This window comes from Nesoenas mayeri, assembly GCF_963082525.1.
Source record: "Nesoenas mayeri genome assembly, chromosome: 9".
Classification (NCBI taxonomy): Eukaryota; Metazoa; Chordata; class Aves; order Columbiformes; family Columbidae; genus Nesoenas; species Nesoenas mayeri.
In genome coordinates, this window is record NC_137557.1 from 15,478,084 (window position 1) to 15,497,910 (window position 19,827).

Genomic DNA, 19,827 nt, shown 5'->3' on the forward strand with positions numbered 1-19,827 from the left:
CTCAGATGTCTAGTAGTGAGAGAGCTGGGAGTGGGTGGTAGTTCCCTTCATTCAGGAGCAGGAGTAGGGGGGCAAAAAGGTAGTTCAGGCTCATAGATGCGTGTTAGTAATAGCGTTAACACATGCAGCACATCTAATTCCCATAATGGCACAATATAAAAATTTAAATGTTAGGTTTTCTTTTTGGTTTTTGCCATTTTCTTCCTGTTCATGAACAGCTTTGGCTGATGTGCATCTTGGGGATTGTTGCACTTCTGGGGTCCCTGAAGATGCCTTCAAAAGCATGAGGTACTATTACGCAATGGATATGTTCTCCCTAGGTAGTGTAATTAGCAGCATACAGCAGATTTGCTTCAAATAACATATAGGAATTTATTTCTTTTTTCCTCCAGATACTGACTGGAGAATTTTTTCCTTGTTCATTGTTTCTTGTTAACTCAGAGAATTGGTAGTTTGATACATCACTGCTTTGTAACTTTTACAGTCATGTTTTCTATGCAGAAAAACTGCATATTTTTTACAATACTGTTCTAATTTAGAAGTTCTACTTTGTGTAGGCATAAGTGATTACAGAGAGGTGCAATACAGCTCTTCATATTAATACAATAATAATTTACTCAAATATATCTGTTCCCTGGTGTTTGATTCTTTGTCTCTACTTTCTTCACACTATGTGCACCTTCACAGTTGATGAAGCCCTGAGGATCTCCCTCCTTCAAGCTGCTCTAGATACACAGGCCATTCCTCTTTATGTGATGTTTGAAAAGAATGGAAATTAAACACTGAGTTGGATTACAGTTTTGATATCCAAATGGCATCCAAGTGAGAAGGGATCATAGTTGCAGGCACAGAAATCCATAAGTTATGTGCCTTTAGATAGGACCAGCTCACGAGGAAGGACAATCAGACGCTGGTAACAGTGTAACACAGAATGCAGCACATGCTGCCACAGTCGAGCCACCATCAGCCATCTGTCTTCTGCCAATGGGCATCATTCCTCTCAAAGATACGGGACAGGCTTCTCGGAAAAGATTTTTGACTGGAAAACGACTGTGATATTTTCAAATAGATTTGTGAAAATTAGGCATTTAGAAGCAATAGCAGCCATTTAAGAATGAAACTTTCTCATACCAAGTCTCAGATAAATGCTAGCATATTTTTCCTGATAAGCCTTAGTTTTCTTTTACAAAGACTTTTAAGTTCAGGTTGCTGTTCATCAGAATTTCTTTCTGTCAAAAATAAAAACAGGGTAGTATTTGCCTAGAACAAGATAATGAAAAGTTAAGATACTTGTACAGATTCGTTAGGACAGCACATACCATTTCTCAGATGCAAAGGGGTAGAGAAACTCCTCACCAGATCAGATGTGACTTTAGACTTGAAATAGCTCAGCCTGCAGGTGCGTTAGGTCATTACTCATTGTCAAAATTGTCATGTCACATCTCCTTTTGACATGTCTGTAGTGACCGAGTTCTGACTGGGATCGGAGGGAGGGGCTGTTGGCAGCACCTCTGTCAGGAGGGGCTTGCAGAGGTTTTTCCTGGGCACCAGAATATTGGGCTCAACCCCACTGAGGTGGGTGAGCTACCAGAACTTTTTAAGGCAAAGTGGTGGAATTTTCAGAGCAAGAATGGGATCACTGTGATTAAAAGATGGTTTCCAAGGCTCCCTGAAGAGGTAGAGCAGGTGTCCTAAGGGCAATGTCTGGGGAGGCAGAGGAGAAGGAGGGAGAATGACAGGTTTTCTGCTATCCCTGATGTCTGAGGATAGATGAGAACTAAGATCTGCATTAGGAAAAGTCTACCTGGAACAACACAAACAATTCATTATTTTCTCTGGCTGTAGTACAAGCTGCTGCCTTGTGTCACCTCAGGCCTGAACACAGAAGAAAACTGAAGTAGATACCAGTGTAGAAAACATTCATTATTAGCTTCCAAAAATGACTCCTGATGAGCTAAGCTGATTTCTGACTGCCCAGGTTAAGGGACAGCTGCAGTTGCTTTGTGATACCACTGAAAAATGGAATAAGCCCTCCAGGTACATAAGGTCTGAGGGTGCTTTGTGACACTTAAAAAAGAAGCTTATCAGTAGAACTAGCCTGTGATATTTTATGTTGAGCAAAAATCTAGCAGAGCTTGTGAATTTGTGTTTTATTTTCATGCAGATGTTGCTCCGCTTTATAAATAGGAAAACACATTTTCTGTAAAGTTTGTAACAGCTTTAGTTTTCCAGTACTGCTGGTGCTTTGACGTCTACCATCAGCTGTTCACTTCGGAACCGATAACAAATCCACTTTGAGAAAGGTTTCCATAAATACTAAAAGCCTTGTGTATGACAACAGCTAAGTGTTAGTGTGGTTTAAAATAATCAAAACTAAATGTTCTGTAATAGCTCATAAAGTCTGGAAAAGCCTAGAAAGGAACAAAAGTTAGGACAAGAAAAGAGAGGAAGCAAATATGCTGTGAGACAGAGAAAAGTGAACAGTGTAATCCCAGCTAGAAGATAGTTTATAAAATAACTGCTAGACATTTTTTCTAGAACTAAAACCAGTAGCACTACTAGGAATGTGCTGAAACCAGGTTGTGAGCAGAATAAAAACCATTATGTGATGCCAAGGAGCATAAAGTTTTGGATATCCAGGAAAATGAAGGCTCTAATGCTCTCAAAAGCCAGCCACTTGAGCAGTAACTCAGCCAGCAGGTTTTTGTTGTTGTTTTTTGGTTTTTTTCAGTTCTTATACCTGTATAAATAGAAAGCTTAATATGTATATTTCTGTGAAATCCATGTTTCTGGAGCCTTAATGCTCTAAACATTTGCAAACATTGTGAGGAATAAATTCCAGGGAGACAGATTTCTTTGTACAGAAGGATGTACTGAATACTCATCTATGTTCTTTTAATGCACCTTCTGTGCATTCTGTTGCTTACTGATCACTGTTTTAAAGACATCTGAAAAATACAATAAGCTTGTTTGTTGTTGGAAATTTTCATCTAGAAGATCTCCAGATATTTGCCTCAAGCTGCTTTTGCTACTCCCAACACCTTCCCGCACTGGTGTGTCTCTACTTTGCCCCACTTTAATGGTCTGCGAACCTTCTCTACTTCACACGAGCTTTTGTTGACTTTGCATACTCACATTGCAATCTCACCTCAGTTGTTTTCATTTTATAGTTTGTCTACTTACTGTGTGAGGAGCTATTTTATGAGGAGGCTTGGAAGGCTTTACCAAAACAAACCTTGCCAAGAGGTGTAGGTATCTGGTGCTGTCCATGTGTCCATCTAGCTTCCAGTTCAACAGTTACATTGTAGGGAAATGACAGTTCTGCCTTTTCAGCTTTCTTCCAACATTTTTAGGAAAATTATATAGTTAAAACGTGTGTGGGAACAGAAACTGTTCAGTTCAATCCACTTCTCTGAAAGCTCTGATTTTTCTAACACAGTATAGTGACCAACCTTTTCCTGTGTAATGTCAGGAAAAAACCTTATTTCCCTCTTAAAACAACCTTGAATTCTATTTTTTTTTTTCCTGGCCTGTTTTATTTTCTTAATTAGCAGCTGATGAAATCACAATGTAGTTCTATAATTATTTATCACCTGAGGGAGATCCCACTTCATTCAGTGAAGGTATTTTAAGGAATATCTGACCTTTCTGTATTTTCAGGTATGGAGGTTTTTGTATTTTTAAGGCTGTTCCTGATTCTTTTCTGTGCAGTATTAATGTGGCACGTGATAGTGCAGCAAATAGGAAGGAGGCCACTGGGCAAGAGGTAGCCTTTTGATTTAGCAAGTAGAAAGAAATCTTCTTCAAAGATAGTACAAAGATAATAAGCTGTTTGTTGTCATGTTGATCAAACAGACAGAAGAAAGAAAAAAGGAATAAAACTGTTTGTTTACTGGTTATTTCTAATCATTGATTCCACATTATACAATTAGAAATTTTCTGCTGTTTGTACACATTTTTCTTCTGGTGCTGTAGTATATTTTCTTCAGCATATTGCCTTTTCCTAAAATTTGTCTGATCCGTGCATTGCATCACTTTGGCTGATAGCAAAACCAAGGATCTTAGTGCTATTCTGCTAGTTACATTTCTATCTGATGCTGCCACACTGGCCCTAGGCATGTCAGACCTTGACAGGAACAAAAGGTAGGACACAAGATTAAGTCTCACCTACCGATTTTTCCTCAAAAAACTTCCATGACTTACTGAAAAATCTTTGCTCTAATCCTAAATGCTTTCAATTCTTTTTAACAAAAGGGAAATACGATCTGCTATGTTCACAGGCTGGGAAAACTTAACAGGAAGAAAAGGATCTTATGAATAAAAGAGATTTTCCTCGAAAATAACTGAAGATGTAAAAGTAATTGATTAAGGTGTGACTAGAAATATGACTATACTCTTTCTGTTGCAAAAACACTTCTTGCTTGGCAGTGGAGACCTTTGGTATTATATCCCCTTATAAGTCCATAGAAAAAAAAACATTCTTCATCACATTGAGCTTTCATCCTAAAATGATTTAGCAGATGAGAGGAGGAAAGAAGCAAAATGATCAGCATGGTTCAACTGGTTAATCCTTCTTTCAAGCAAAAGCTACCATCCTAACTTGCAATTTATTGTATAAATAAACATTGTCTGTATTTCCTTTTTGAAAGCTCTGAAAGCACTTGACCCTGTCCATTGTTATTTAGTCAAAGAAGCGCATAAGAACTGGAAAGAAAATGAGATCTGTTAAATAGTTTTCTAATAGAGAAAGTATCAGCTAATTCCTACAAGAACCAGTGAGGAAGGTAATTATTATTCTTTACTCCAACCTGAAGGAGATGCAGAGATAACCAAACTTACATATAGATAGGCAGTAGAGAGTGAGGCAGGTGTTCATGAGATGTATCTATCAAGCATTCACTGAGGACTCAACAAAAACCTGTTATTTCTGTCCCTCCACTCTATCTCATTACAGGTGATAGGTAAAGCATGTCTTTACCATTAGTCCTGTTCATTTATCAATCTCTGAAAAGTTTTCTACTGCATTTATTTTCAGAACCTGCTTAATCCACCTCTGATACAAATTTACAGAAATAAACCCATTTTTTCTTATACTAGTTTGACCGTTACAAAACCTCTAATATTTAAAAACTAAACACAGTTTCAAATTTAGTGTCAAACTCTCACACTGCTTGTTAGTGAACTGCTATCAACCCCTTTTGTATCAGTCAGACAGACCAGATAGCAGAAGTAGCAAGTCATGCCAGCGTGTTTCTTGAATTGTTCTGAGGAAAAGGAAAAAGAGTAGAGGAATGTAAGTTTAATTATGGTTCTGTCCAGTGTTAAACATTGCAATTTTGTTTTTAGGTCAAATAATTGGCTTGTCAGGAAGCACTGGAATAAACAGGATAAAATTATGTTCTGTTGAAATATAGCTTATATAGAAAAATTATCAGCTAGATTAGTATGTATTTTAGATGCTTGAAAGGGTTAAAAGTTAGTGTTAAAGAAGAAAAATATTCAGAAAAAAATAAACTATAATACCTCTAGTATAGAATAATACAAAATGAAAAACAGAACTAAATACTCTCTGAGCTGCAGGGAAACCTGAGTTCTGGAAAGATTTAGTCCAGAAACCATGGTTAGCATAATGAGCATATGTTGTGTTATGGTGCTTTTAAAAAATCATGGAGTTTGGGGGCATATTGAGTAGAAAAAATGCCCAGTGAGAATGACTCACTCTATATTTGTTCCTAAATAATTGCCTTAAGAATAGGATGCTTTCTTCTAGTTTTCTCCATACCTGAAAGCTATTGGTAAATTGGAGGGTAAACTGGAGCTCTAACAGGTCTTGACAAAGTCACCTTTTCTTGCCTTAAAGTTAACATACTTAATAAAAAGTCGGTTAATAGCAATAGTTTACTTTTGACTACTAACTTTTCACTCCATGTCGAGATTTTTTGGTTCTACTTTTTATTACTGAGCATACCTTCCATGGGCAGAGCCCATAATAGAACAATTTTCCTTGATTTTATAGTGTAATAAAATGACCTCTCTGAATTCCCCACTCTGTGCTTGCGGCAGCACCAGTGGCACAAAAGATCAGTTCCTGATCCATAGTTCACTAAGCAATACGGAACAGCAGCCACAGTCTCTTTATACTTATTTGGGGCAAATATCAGAGAACCAAGTGGCTGCTTTGTGTCAAAACATGCCTAAAAGTTTTAGATCTAACAGTTCTGGTTACGCAAGCAAATAGTTTCAACATTAAATAACTAACCAAAACCTACCTAAGTATGCAAAACAAACTTAGCAAATTAGACTATAAACATACAGTATCACAGCTGATGGGTTTTCATTTCATAGAGCTCTTCCATTAGTTTAGAGAATGTTTCTATGGCTTAATATAGTTTTTATTTCATGTGGGATCTAACAAAACATTTTGAATAGGCCAGAGACAAGGAACATTTCAAGAATCATCTGAAGGCAAGAGAAGCAAATACTGACCCCTAGTCTAAGAGAGTCACAGTTGAAAGAGGACTAAAAATGTAGATAGCAACATGTTGTTGATTAGCATTTCCTCTGGGAACAATATTTTGTATACTGCTATTAACAGCACTTATCCACTACAAATCATCTCACTGTTTTTGTGGTGCTGCTGATCAGTGTAACCGAAGATACCAGATTTTGGTGCCTAGTAACTTCTGTTGGATTGGGTGAGTATTCACCCCTCATAATTAGTGGTGCTCCACCATACGCCTTTAGAATCCTTGTGCTTTTTTTACAGACTGAAAGCATGAGGTCTGTTTTCATGTCTTCATGTTAGTTGGAGATTCCTAAATGAATGCAACTGTTTAGAAAATCCTCCACATGGAGTTTTATCTCCAAGCCTCATTTCCAGATGGAAGACATCAGACTGTAGGGATCACGTTCTTAATATGCAAAAGCTTAAAACATTCAAGACATTTAAAAAATTCTAAATTTTTAATGCTTAAAATACCAGTAATTTTCCAGCAATCCAAGCTGCTTTCTGGAATCCAATGCCAAGCTCAGTATATTTTCTTTGACAATGAACATAAAAGACCTACAGTACTGAAATCAATGGAACCACAAGATCTAAAAGGTTGCTTAATTAGTTTAGTAGCCTTAGAGCTATTTCATAGCCATTAAAATTAACATTTCAACAAGAAAAAAGGCATGCATAGTTGGTGTTACTAGTGTCCTGTGCAGTAACTGACTAGTGGCAAATAACCCTGAAACTCCAAAACACTTTAGTGTGTGGCCTTCCCTTTGGTGGCAGTAGCCAGGGGTGGGGTACAGGAGATGACCTTTGACAACTGCAGCAATTTCTTTCTGGGGGACAACATTCATTCTACCCACAAGGTTTTCCATGTTGAGCTCTTGATGTACTTTCAGCTCTATTTATGAAGGGTTACACCAAGAAGGGAGCTACTGGGTGGTTTATGACAAGATTGCTGCTGCAGATTTGGTACCTGCTGTGATTTGTGTCGCCCATTTGAGCCTCAGCCATAAAACTGTGCTTTTTATCAACAATATTTCTGAATATATAACTGCTCCAAAGACATATGGCCAATAAATAATTCAAAGTTATCTATCTTCTCTGCAGTTTTGTTATACACCTACCACCTTTTAATGTTTAGTTGGCCTGGAAACAATATTCTTTATGGCACTTCTAGTATAAAAATGTTTACTGACTGGCAGCAGACTATTGATTTCCAGTGTGATACCTTGAAAATAAACCATTCCGCCCCCCAGCCTCCATCTGCTTTGCTCTTCCATTTGCTATCAGCCCAGAAAAGACTCATTTTGCATTTTGAGTCCCTAAAAATATCCATTTTCAATTACTGATTCCAGTAACAATGTGATTGAATTCATTATTCCTTTTTCTATTTCTCTTCCCCATCCCTTTGTTTCTTTTCAGCTCTATATCCATTTACAGTCCTAAGGAGAATCCTAACGCATTTGATGCTGCTGCTTTCTTCCAGTCTGTGGGAAATTTCCTGGGGATCTTTGCTGGATCATTTGCCATGGGATCCTCTTACGCTGTTGTCACAGCTTTAATATCCTTTATAGTTTGTTTTCAAAGAAAAGTATCAATGTATGTTGGAAAAAAACATGTGATATCTGAGACTGATCATCTTTAGTTTGAGCCCAAACCATGATTCAAGACAAGCAAACAGTCAAATTGCAAGCAAACAGTCAAATCATAATTGAAATTTCACTTTTCAGAATCCACAAAGAACTATATAAGTTTCTTCCTGACATGACGCAAGACTCTGGTCTTTAGTTTACTATTTGTAAGTAATTAACATTTTTACAAAAGTGCTTTGAGATATTCTGAGGTTAAAACATGAATTTATGAACTAGAGCAACCTATTCATAAGCTACAAACTAGCAGCAATTATACAAAAAAGGCAAACACTAGACTACAAATCAAGTCAGTCAGTTTACCTAAACTAGACATAAAAAGCATATCTGTTGTCCTGCATTTAGTCTTGTGTTTTACAGTTCTTCCTGTAAAATACTATCATCAAAAGGGCAGCAAGTTTTGTCTGTCTTGCATTGACGCAAATGTAAGTAAAAGTCATTTTGTTAACAAAACTGGACAAAATTACTTTCTTTCCCCTTTTTCTGGGAAAAGAATATGCAAAATGCAACCAATTAGGCACTAGTTCAAAAACCACAAAAGCACTTGAAATAGCCAACTTGTAGAATTCACCTGTTTAACACCTGTGCTGGATTTTCCTCTTTGTTTAAGAGAATTCAGAAGCTGTACGATTTTTTCTGTGTTCAACTTGTATAGAGGAGTATGGTGGGGGAGCTTGCTTGCTTTCATCCTTTATCAGATTGGGGGCAATTTTAGCTCACAAAACAGCTGCTTTTTTATTTTTCCTCAACAACTTTTCAGCACCTGACAAAATTTACAAAACTGTGTGAGTTCCCAATGTTGGAGACAGGACTGTTTTTCCTCCTGTCCTGGAGTGCCTTCTTATCAGCAGAAGCCGCTGGTCTTACAGGTAAGCGGTTCATTTTATTGAATAAAGGCATTTAAAAAATATGCCTGTAGTGTGGGAAAATGTCTTGTTTATTTTAGGCATGACATCATGCATAAAGCTTCCCAAAGCCAGTTGCTATATTGGATATGGTTTCACCTTCAAGAATAAATCTGTAGAGACACTGAGTAGTTTTTCCAGACAAAGACTTATTAGATCAGGCTAAAGCCCTAAGTTTTCTTCCTCTCCTTTCTCACATTGTTCTGTCCCCATGAGTGCCACCATTAATCCCAGTCTGTCCCGCCCAGCTAGAGGACCAGAGCTGAGGGAAGTCTGAGGAAGCAAACATACAGAGCACTGTGGCTGCTGGAGACTCTGCCCCTCTGTGCACGCCACATGTCCCACTCCCTCCGCCTATTTCCCAGCCATCAGTGACCAAACAGAGGACAGGGTCATCCTCAGCATTTCAGGGAGTTGCACACATCTCTGGAATTTTAAAATAAATGTTCATTTTGTTCAGTGCATGTCTAAAACACCTTTTGCAACAGGAGAGGTACACTCATGTCCCAGTGACAGAAAGATGTATGATTTAATTTTTGTCAATACTGACAAAGAAATCATGCAATGGCAGCCAAGTACATACTCAGGGACTGCTTTTTACAACATAAAGAGTCCACAGAAGTTTAGGCAAAAATTGTAAAGAATATAGTTTACCTCAAGAGCAAGCTGTTGTATAGTGGGATTTAAAAGAACAGTTTGTTAGAGCTTGATCATTTTGATGTTTTTGATGCTGTCACCTCTGAAATCTAGTGCTCTAGTTACTGTCAGGGAAAGAAAACTGCTTAATAGACTGTTAATGCAGCCCATGCTGGTTTGTTTGCAAAATAGTTCAAAGCCTTTGAAGTCAACAGTTATACTTCTACTGATTTCTATGGAGCAAGCGTGTTACTTTTTTAATATGAGCCACACAATGAAACTGTTTCCAAAATGGTATTAACATCTACATTTCTGGCATCTTTGCCTTATTAAATACACAAATTTGCATGCTGCCAGAATCTTCAGGACAATGAGTAAAAAGAGGAGCATATGAACAGAACAAAAGGTTGGTATTCCAACACACAGAGAAAATAAGATACCAGCTGGACTGTGTCCATTTTGTGTCTTGATGTTTAACAGCTCCCAGAGATGTGCATGATCACTGTATGAAAATGGAAGTAAAGGAGGATAGCTTCAGAAATTCGAAGCTGTATTTTCTAAGTGCATTGACTTCATTAGTACTGCACTAACATTACACCTTAGAGTGGCTGTTTATAGTTGTCTGGTTTAACCAGTTTTGATGTTGCTTTCATCTTCTCTCAGTCTGGTCTGAAATAACTGCATCTTTGATAATATGATTTTAAACTTCCACTTCAGCAGGAGAATTACTGTATTGGTTAGGACATTTTCAAGTGACTTAGGTTCTGCTGGGAGCATAGATTTCGGAGGTGGCTCTGATTTCTCACACCCGTGCTCAGGCAACCCGTGTAAGATGCGGTTATGTGTGCAGTGCAGTCTCCCACAAAGGAATGCACTGCACAAAGCACCTGTTGCAGAAGGTGCAGGGAGCCCAGGGAAAGCCACTCATCCTTCAGAACACACTCAGCTTTTAATTCGGACTCTACCATTTCTAGTCTTTTTTAGCTTACTTGCTTTGCCCCTTGTCTTAATGAATGCATACATCATCTGTTTTACAGTCAAGTGTGTCTGTCCTCAAGAGCAATCATTACAATCAAGAGAGCATCATAACCATGCAGTGACCCTGCTGGACCACTCCATTCCATCAGCTAAAGTCCTAGTTTGAAGTCTTTTACTTCAGTAGGCTTGCTTCAAAAATTAACTTGATCCATTCTACATTTATGCCTATATTCATCTTCATTTTCCTTGGATATCACATTTCCTCTGTTCATTCCTTCTAAATGAACTTCAAACACTAAGCATCAGTATTTCCCTGTAGCTAGTAAGTAATGTAATTGCAAAATAATTTTATTCTTATAGTGCTTTTCACACTAGTTCTTCAATCACTATGAACCTTTTGATGTCTTAATATTGAAGTATGTCACAATTTCTAAAAAACAGGCTAAACTGGTTTTGGAGTAGGTATAGTAAGTGGTAGAGCTCCCTTGTTTAGCTTGCAGACTTTTTAAAATATATGTGAATGAAGAGCAGTGAAGGTCAATATTTAATTAAATATTTCGTTCTTCTACCTCAAGATATCCTGTGATATACAACATACAATACATGGGCCTGACCCTGGTTGAAAAATGGATGTGATCAAACCAGCAATTCAAAGTAAAAATCTGAGATGACTACACAATTATTGTTATACTGATAACTGTAAATTATAAATGAATGTTATGCTTATTAATCTTATAGCTGTATCATCAAGCTGTGACATATGCATTATGAATTGGTTTTTATACAGTAGAATCTCATTTGCTTCAAAGTACATAATTCCTGACTGCTGAGCAAAGTTGTAGTAACAGCACACTATAGTAAGGTCAGTGTTAATATAGTTGCTTTCATTTTCAAACTTCATTACAGAGTATTTACTAGTAGGCTACAAAAAAAAAGTAATTTAAATTAAACACTTATCAAAATAAATGAGGAAAGTACATCTTACGCTTATTAGCTGCCTGTTCTCTTGTTTTATAATTAACAAAATTTGCTATTTTCTAACTGATCACTCAGTCATTAGTCTGTGAAAGCTTACATGATGTACACGGGCATTTAATGTTCACTTCTACATACAGCTGTTTGAACTAGGTAAACATTCAAATAAAAACAGATTAATATACCTGCAAAAAGCCACTCAAATATATGTATGTGAATTTATTTGCAGTTATGCATTTAATTAATGCATACTTCAAAGTCATATAGAATTTATTAGTGTAAAAGCATCAAAATGATGGCCCAACCACCTCTATTTCTGCACACCAAAGACCTGTGTTATGAAGCTAAGAAAGACAGTAGATCATGAAGTAAAAATTGTTGAAGGGGATCATCTTCGTTCCTTTACTGATTTTCAAAGCCCAGTCCAAAATTATTATTTTCTGATCATTATAAAGGAAATAGCTTGTGATAAGAAATTACTGTTGCTTCCTCACCCACAGCAATTCTCATCTGAACGTTTCGTGATATGTCTGACACCTGCCTTCTTGTTCAGGAGCTCACAGGAGAGCACAGTCCACTTAGTGAGAACACTTTTCCTCCAAAAATAAATAAGCAGCTTATTATGATCTGGTTTCTTACTGGGGTAGTTTTGTGCTACATTTGTATTTAGGACATAGCAAGAACAAATGTCACCAACTTCTATTTCCTTTAGTGCTGCTGACAAAGTGCATTTATTCTCGTGGCTGTTTGCTGTTCTGATCTGTTTGCTGTAATTTGTCTTGGATCCGTCATCTATCTCCTTGTTTTCTTTAAATGTTGTGACCAGCTCTTCTTCTATCACTCTCAGAAGGGTTCTATCAAAACATTTCTGCCTGCAGTTCTGAACACTGCGAGCGCAATGCAGGTTGGTACCTCATTGGCTTTAATTCATTGTGCTGGCACTACTCCAAAAAAAGAAAGTTATTCTGATCTTTAAATTCTCAACTTTATGGTTTTCTTTCCTTTATTCATAAGTACCGTGCCATGTTGTGTCACACAGAGAGGAAGGCAGACTCCTCCCAGGAAGAAGGGACGGCTTAGCTTCTAGGTCAAAAAGGAGATGGATTTCAACTCTCAAGCTGTAGTTCTGTCACTCCCAGGAAGAAAGGATTAAATTTGGGTCTAATCAGGAAAGCAGGCTCTTCGCAGCTAATAAGACAGCATTCGCAGTGCTCTGCAGACACAGGTGACAACTGGGCAAGTGTGCCACAAGTTACTAACCCATTGCTTGCCTGTAGGACTTCAGAGATGGCTCTGGATGATATGTGCTATTGTAAAATGGGAATATCAGGTGGATTCTGTACTTTAGGGGAAGTTCTAGACATACTTTGCTGATATATAAGCTAGATACAATAGTCTGTGCAGTTTCACTTATCCCATTCGCCCTTTCAACAGCATCACTTGAGCAGACCACGAACACACTTGAGTCAATGGTTGGGTCTGGCTAACTTAGGTCCTGCTGAGGTACAGCCTTTTAAGGCAGTAAGGGAAGAAAAGAAAGGTGGTTGTTTTTAGAGAAAAGTACATATTCTAGCATGGCATTAGGCTGAGATCAATGATCAGTTGCATAAAATGAGGATAGTGGAGTCATATTGCTAGTGAACAGGCTCAGGATAAACAGGTAAGCACTCTCAGCGTGTCTAGAATAAAACCTGGTCTGTCTCACTGTAGGAGTTCCAATCTAAATCAAATGCAACAATTCATTTGGAGTTACAAAAGTACAACACCAAAGCACAGGCCTCACTTGAAGCAGCCAGGTCAAAACCAACTATCATTCCTCAGAAGAGGGCCTAAAAATTCCCTCAGCTCAGTTTTTTGTTTCTTTCTGTCACTTCGACATAAAATCAACTTCAGACAACTCCAGAGATGAAAGCTTCATGAAAAAAGCACCGCCTTGAGTTCTGCGTTGGTGCAGGTGTGGTGAAAGAAGCTTTGAATCTTTGCTTCAGTATAAAAAAAAATATTAGTCACACTTCATAGACTCAGTGAAAACAGACTGAATAGGGATATTGTTGCTACTGGTTTCATAGCCTCATTACTGCAACAATTTGATGCAGAAGACGGTGCCTCGTTTCCTGCCACTCACGCGTTCAGGCTGCACTGGGATGTGCCCAGTAAGTGCTGTGGAGATATTCTGACATAAATATGACTCCAAGGCAAATGTTATCTGATTTAAATGATTTCTCTATTACCGAGTCCTCATTGTTCTCTTTTCACCACATTCCACTGCATTTAATGAAAGACCAGTTCCTGTTGCTTGGGCATCATCAGAAAGACATCCCTGAACCTCTGGAGTGCTTCCAATTTGGGATGAAAACTGGTCAGTTTACCTTCAGATCTTTTCAAATGAAATTATACGTTTTACCCATTCCCTTGTTTCCCCAGAAGGTAGAGGTTTGGCTTTGGCTTTTTATTTTCCCAAATTCCTTTTTTTACCACTAAAAGACCTGACACCTGCAGACATAATGTCAGTGTTGTTGTCTTAAATTAGCAAATTCTGAAGCTTAGATTGTGGCCAGTCACTTGCAAGTATGCACTAAAAGCACACTGTGCATGCTGCTGAAAATCAAGGGTACACTTCCTTTTGCCCATTTATTAAATGATCAAAAAAAATATTTTGTCTTTCAGAAAAAATATAGGAATTACTTTTAGATTAACACTTATAAACTAATGCTCACACTATCATGTTAAAGTTCACACTGTCAGAAAAATACTTTTAAAGATATAAGTTACTGCTTTATCCTATACTATATTTTAATATTACCAGCTTTTGTCCTAGCATAGATTTCAACTGCAAGTATTTGGTAAAACTAATGTAAGAATAAGTTCTCTAATTGTATAAGCAGGTAACAAGCCAGCAATATTTCTCTATTATATAAGGAGCAAAAACATCAAATAAAAGTGTAGGCTTTTATTTCTAATAAGACCTCTTCAAAGAGGCTGAGCTGTAGCTGAAACTTTACTAGTGACTATCAATATTTTACTGTGAGGTTTCTCAATTTTATATTGAGTGAAAAATTTCAGTAACTTTACAGACACAAGTGGCTGTTTTGCACTTCATGACGGATCACGCATTTCAACTCAAAACATTCCCTGTTTACTTTAGGTTACCATTTTGTTCAGCAGTTGTAGTACTACATATCTCTGTAATTGCTAAATTTGCCACTTAAAAATGAAACAATATGACAGCACTGAAAAGGTGAGCTGAGAGTCCAACACCCTGAAATTAAAGCTCAGAGCACTAAAGGTGGTAAAAGGATCATCTCACTTTAGCTGCCTCCCTGCATCTAATAAATACTTTCTGTTTACAATTCCAGTATTGTCATAAGGTCCAAAGGTCTTATCTGTTTCTCTGTGAAAGAAAGTTTGCAGAAATTTAACAACCTAATTTATGTGCCAGACACAGTTCGTACTGTATGTTGCTACCCAGCTAACTTCAAAATCCAGCTTTAATAGTCTTTACAAAGAAATTCAGATTGCTTTTTCCTTCTAGCTGAAAAGTTCTGTTTGCCTCTTTCTTTAGGTAGTTGTCTTTCCTTTGTAGTTACATTAACATGTAATTGGCCATTACTCTTAAGTAATCATTTTCATGGAAATGCATTACAAACAATTTTCTCCAAGCCTTTTAATGAAGCATTCATTGCAAGAGGCATGGCTGGTATATATTAAGCCTTCAATTGTAGCAATTGAAATATTCCACTGCATTCCCCCAGTCTTCCCTGGAAACGGGGTATCTGGTTTCTACACTTGCATAATTGCATGGTTCAGATCATTTATTCCTATTGTAAAATCAGATTTAGGCGATTTTATTCCTCTCTCAGTTCTCTTACTACCCATAATTAGCACTTTCTTAGCAGTCAAAAAAACATTTTATAATCATAGCTGAATTTAATAGTCAATTTTAAAAATGCAAGGCTTGGCATGATGATGATTCATGTTGAAGAAAGCGAATCAGAAACTCTTATCTCCATTTCTGTTACTGAGCCTGGAGCTAATGATACTTAGCAACGTTACTGATTAGCTCTATTTTTTAACTGGAATTTCACTGTTTGAGCATCCCATTGCATATTATTAATGCCTTGAGAATTTTTAAACTTCCCAGATCAGTTCTTCACAATCAAATACACTTACTGAGAAAAAAATACTTAGATGCATTTAAGAGAACAATCAAACCTCACAAAAACATGAACTTCCTGAAACATATTTAGCAGTAACAATCTCACTACTCCCCACATTATTTACTAGAAAGTCTTGGTGTAGTTAGAAAAAAGAAAACTAGACATGAGAAAATAAACACTAAAAAACAAAGACACAGCAGTTAAAGCTCTTGGATGCAGGTACTGTGTTCTGTAGAAGTGATACAGCTAAATTTACAACGTCAAGACAACCCAGAAGCAAAGGAAACGTCCACAGTGGTTTGTGGGGAAAAATACATACATATATTGGCTTTCTCATTTTCTTTCTGATGGCGGTTATCCCTTGTGCCAAATTCATCTCAGAATTTTTTATTCCATACTTTTTGCTTCTATCAAAAGCATATTAATTCCAGGCATCACTTCTTCACAGAAACAAGAAAGCCTTGCAAGTGAAGTAAGTTGGATTTTGTTGGGCAATATTTTCATGGTTAGTAATCCAAAGAGAGTCAGAAATTTGAGAAAGTTTGGTAAAGTAATAATTACTTTAACTGGTATGTGGCAATGTGCTGTTCCCACATGCACACACTCCCCCACATGCAACAGTTTTAACTTTGTCTAAATTTTTATTTGCCATGCTTCTTTAACTATACCATGCTTTAGGGGAGGAGGATATTTCACCCACCTCCAGGGCCCTCTTGCTGCTAAAATTCAAGCCTTTAGAAGTTTGGATAAGCCTCCTAAAGAAACTATCAAGGCACCAGAACTTTCACCTGACACTTGCTTAGTGCATTTCCATCCATTTTTCCTGTGACTGCCTGAAGCCTGGCCTGCTCTACTAATCCTTTTGAAGTAGCAGATTGTTTTGTACTGGGTTTACCATGTCAAAGCCTGCAGCACTGCAGATTCTGCCCCCTTTACTGAGCCTCTTCTTGCTGGCCTTTGTAAATTCAGGATGCCACCATCCTGGAGAAGCTGGAGGAAGCCTTATCCAGTTTCAAGTCCAGGATGGAGAACAGACTGAGATTATTTTCACAACTCTACTGCATCCTCTTTGCTTCCAGTTTAACTGGTTTATGTGTTTCAGTGCTAGTTTAACTCAATAAATGCCTAAAAATCTGCTGCAGTCACGTTGCAAGAATGAATATTACCTAAACCTGCACGGGTATCTTTTGCTTGCTTTGTTGCCTCAGTATGTTTCCTTGGATTCATCAGTCTTATTGCAGTACATGTCAGCAGCCTATGAGCTAAAAATTACCTAAAAATTTGCAGAGCAACCCATGAGGAAGCAGAACTAAAATGCTAATTAGGGCACAATTTAGATCTTAGGAGGCTGTGAGTATTAGGGCTGAAAGGCACAAGAACTAAAGTGCGTGGGGGGATGGTGGAAACTGCCTGTGTGTGTGAGCCCCGGCGAGCACGTGTGTGTGGCACCATGCGGGCTGGCTCTGTGCACACCAGTGCTGCTCCTGGAAACACAGCAGGACTCACGTGCTCCTCGTGCTTCAGGAAATGTGCGTGGACGTTGTCAGGGAATGATGATTGGAATGGACATGAGCAAGCCCTGAGCTGTTACGTATATCATTATCTATGTAGACATGCCCCAAGTTTGAAAAAAAAAACCACAGAGATTTCTTCCGCCATGGGCATTTGCATATGGTTACTGGTGGACACTTATTTTTGCTGTTCCATTTTCTCCCTGTGTGGGTTCCTTCCGCCTTATCTGTGTCCAGAGCTGACAATCTTATCAACTACTTTAATTATTGTACCACATTACAGTAAAGTTATTCAATGTTTCTAGTGAGGTAGAACCAGGGACAGGGAGGAAGTATTCAAAAATAAGAAATATAATTCAAATTTGTTATTATTATTATTCCTGACAAAACTGCTGCCCTGCTCCTCAAGACCTTCCACAAGCTGGGAAGTGTAATTACTACCACATGGCCACAGTCATTGGCGTAGTCATCGTGGGCAGTGCGGCTTGCACCTGCCAGAGCATCATTTTTAAGTGATATGTTGTTGTTCTCTACGCTGCACGTTGTTACTCACTGCTTACCATAAGGGTCACAGTCAGGCACAGATAGAAACGACATTCCCCTGTTGCAGTCATTCCGTATCAAGTGCTTTCAAAGCATTTAAATGTAATAAAATTAGTTTTTACTTTCCTACCCAGTCTATGCCAAAATTTTCAAATAATCTGAAGTCCTTCATATTACAATTATGTTAGGCTTGCCTGTCAGACAAATTATGGTCAGATATTAACCATGTATTAATTCAAACAAATTTGCTACAGTTCTGGGCCAAATACACAACAGTGGAAATGCTGTGAATGCCTGATGGACCAAGTAGAAGATTTCATGGGTTTTATCAAAGGAAAAAATTCTAGTTTGATTGCAAGACGCTCTTCTAAAACATATCTTAAAGTTCTCTTGTTATAAAATGCTGTTAATAGTCTAATTAGCTTTTTTAATGTAGCCCTTTGACAAACCTGAGTAAGAAAATAAAACCTGCTAACTCTGTTTTTTCTTTGAATTTCAGGTATTGTTGCGGTCCTTTTCTGCGGAGTCACACAGGCCCATTATACCTTCAACAATCTATCACCAGATTCCAAAATGAGAACTAAACAGGTAGGGCATGGAAATAACCAACTTTGTGTCTTCAGTGGGTATAAGGACTAGACAGAAGTCAGAGGTACTGAAATACGGCTGAATGGAGATTCATTAATGCAAATTAGAGGTTTATATCTTCATGAGGGGAAAGACCAGAGATTTTGCCAGGAAAACAGTAAGAATTCTCTTGGTAAGCAAAAAAAATATAAGAATCGGTTCCTCCCAAGAAATCTGAGATGTCAGTGAAGGAGATGAGGATAAGGAAAGAATAGGTTACACCAAGTTCCATATGAAAATGCTACGAACTTAAGGAATTCAAAGAGCTCTGGTAAATAAGAAATTATCTTAGAGATTGGATTCATATGGATTTTTGCAAAGGGATTGTATAAACTGCAGTCTGGCCCACAGACTTGAGCAGTGACATAATTTCATTTCTGCCTCATTAAAAATCTGTCACAGAAAGAAAGTGATTTTTTCCATTGTGTTATTTAGTGTTCAGAGACAAGAGAAATTTGGTCAACGGTTTTCTGTTTGAGCACATGACTAGTGCAATTGTAATTATTTTTTAAAACCTGGGACTGTTCTCACTACTAGATACATGGCATTGCAATGTTCAAAATAATTTTCAGTATAAGAAGTAATTTTAGACTACCTCACTGCTACCTAGATCCTGTGTGAAGTCATTTAAATACAGTTTTCTTCCCTTTTAATGTTGACTCATATGCCCCAAGAACCCCAAATTGTAGAAAATCTATCTCCTAAAACAAAATGGAAACATATGGTCCAAGACTATAATTTTCATGATGCAATCTGGTACCTTTTTCAGCAATTCCTCTGTTTAAGCATTGGAAACTTTACATTAAAAAATTCATCACTTCTTGCACATCTCAATTTAATCAAAAATCCTATTTTCTATCAAGCAGTTTGATAGAAAAATACTGGCCACAGTATCAGTTCAAATGTCAGACTCTCGCAGATTTTAAATCACAAAAAAGTTTCTGGTCAGAACTTCCAGAATAGAGCTCAACTATTGAACAACTTCTCAATTGCATTTCCCCACACAAGTAGAGACCAATGGTTTCAAAACGTATTCCAGCAGAGAACCCTTCTCTGATCACTGAATCATAAGGGAATAACATTTATACCTACTATAGAATTATTTCTATTTTGCAGAAATACTGAACTGCATATGCCATTACTACCCTGGTGTATAACTTTCACAATTTTAATACAAGCTTTTTCAAGGATTCATCTGCACGGTTTGAAGATGCAGTGTGTCAGAGAAAGAGAAAAAAAGAAAGGCCATAGTATTTTTAATTACATATGAACCTTTTCCACTACAGAATTAACTAACATTTTGTTTAAATGCTTACTGGTTTTGTTCATTTTACGCTTTCATTCCCT

General features: G+C 37.5%; 1 protein-coding gene across 1 annotated transcript in view; it reads left to right on the forward strand.

Annotated features, from left to right (window-relative positions):
* SLC9A9 (solute carrier family 9 member A9) overlaps positions 1 to 19,827 on the forward strand; it is a gene marked incomplete at its 3' end in the record, with an annotated part of 191,006 nt that overhangs the window by 67,030 nt on the left and 104,149 nt on the right. The window contains exons 7-9 of the mRNA XM_080349551.1: positions 7,922 to 8,057; positions 8,909 to 9,017; positions 18,353 to 18,441. Of these exons, the coding sequence (XP_080205677.1) occupies positions 7,922 to 8,057; positions 8,909 to 9,017; positions 18,353 to 18,441 (334 nt within the window). The remainder of the gene's footprint in view (positions 1 to 7,921; positions 8,058 to 8,908; positions 9,018 to 18,352; positions 18,442 to 19,827) is intronic.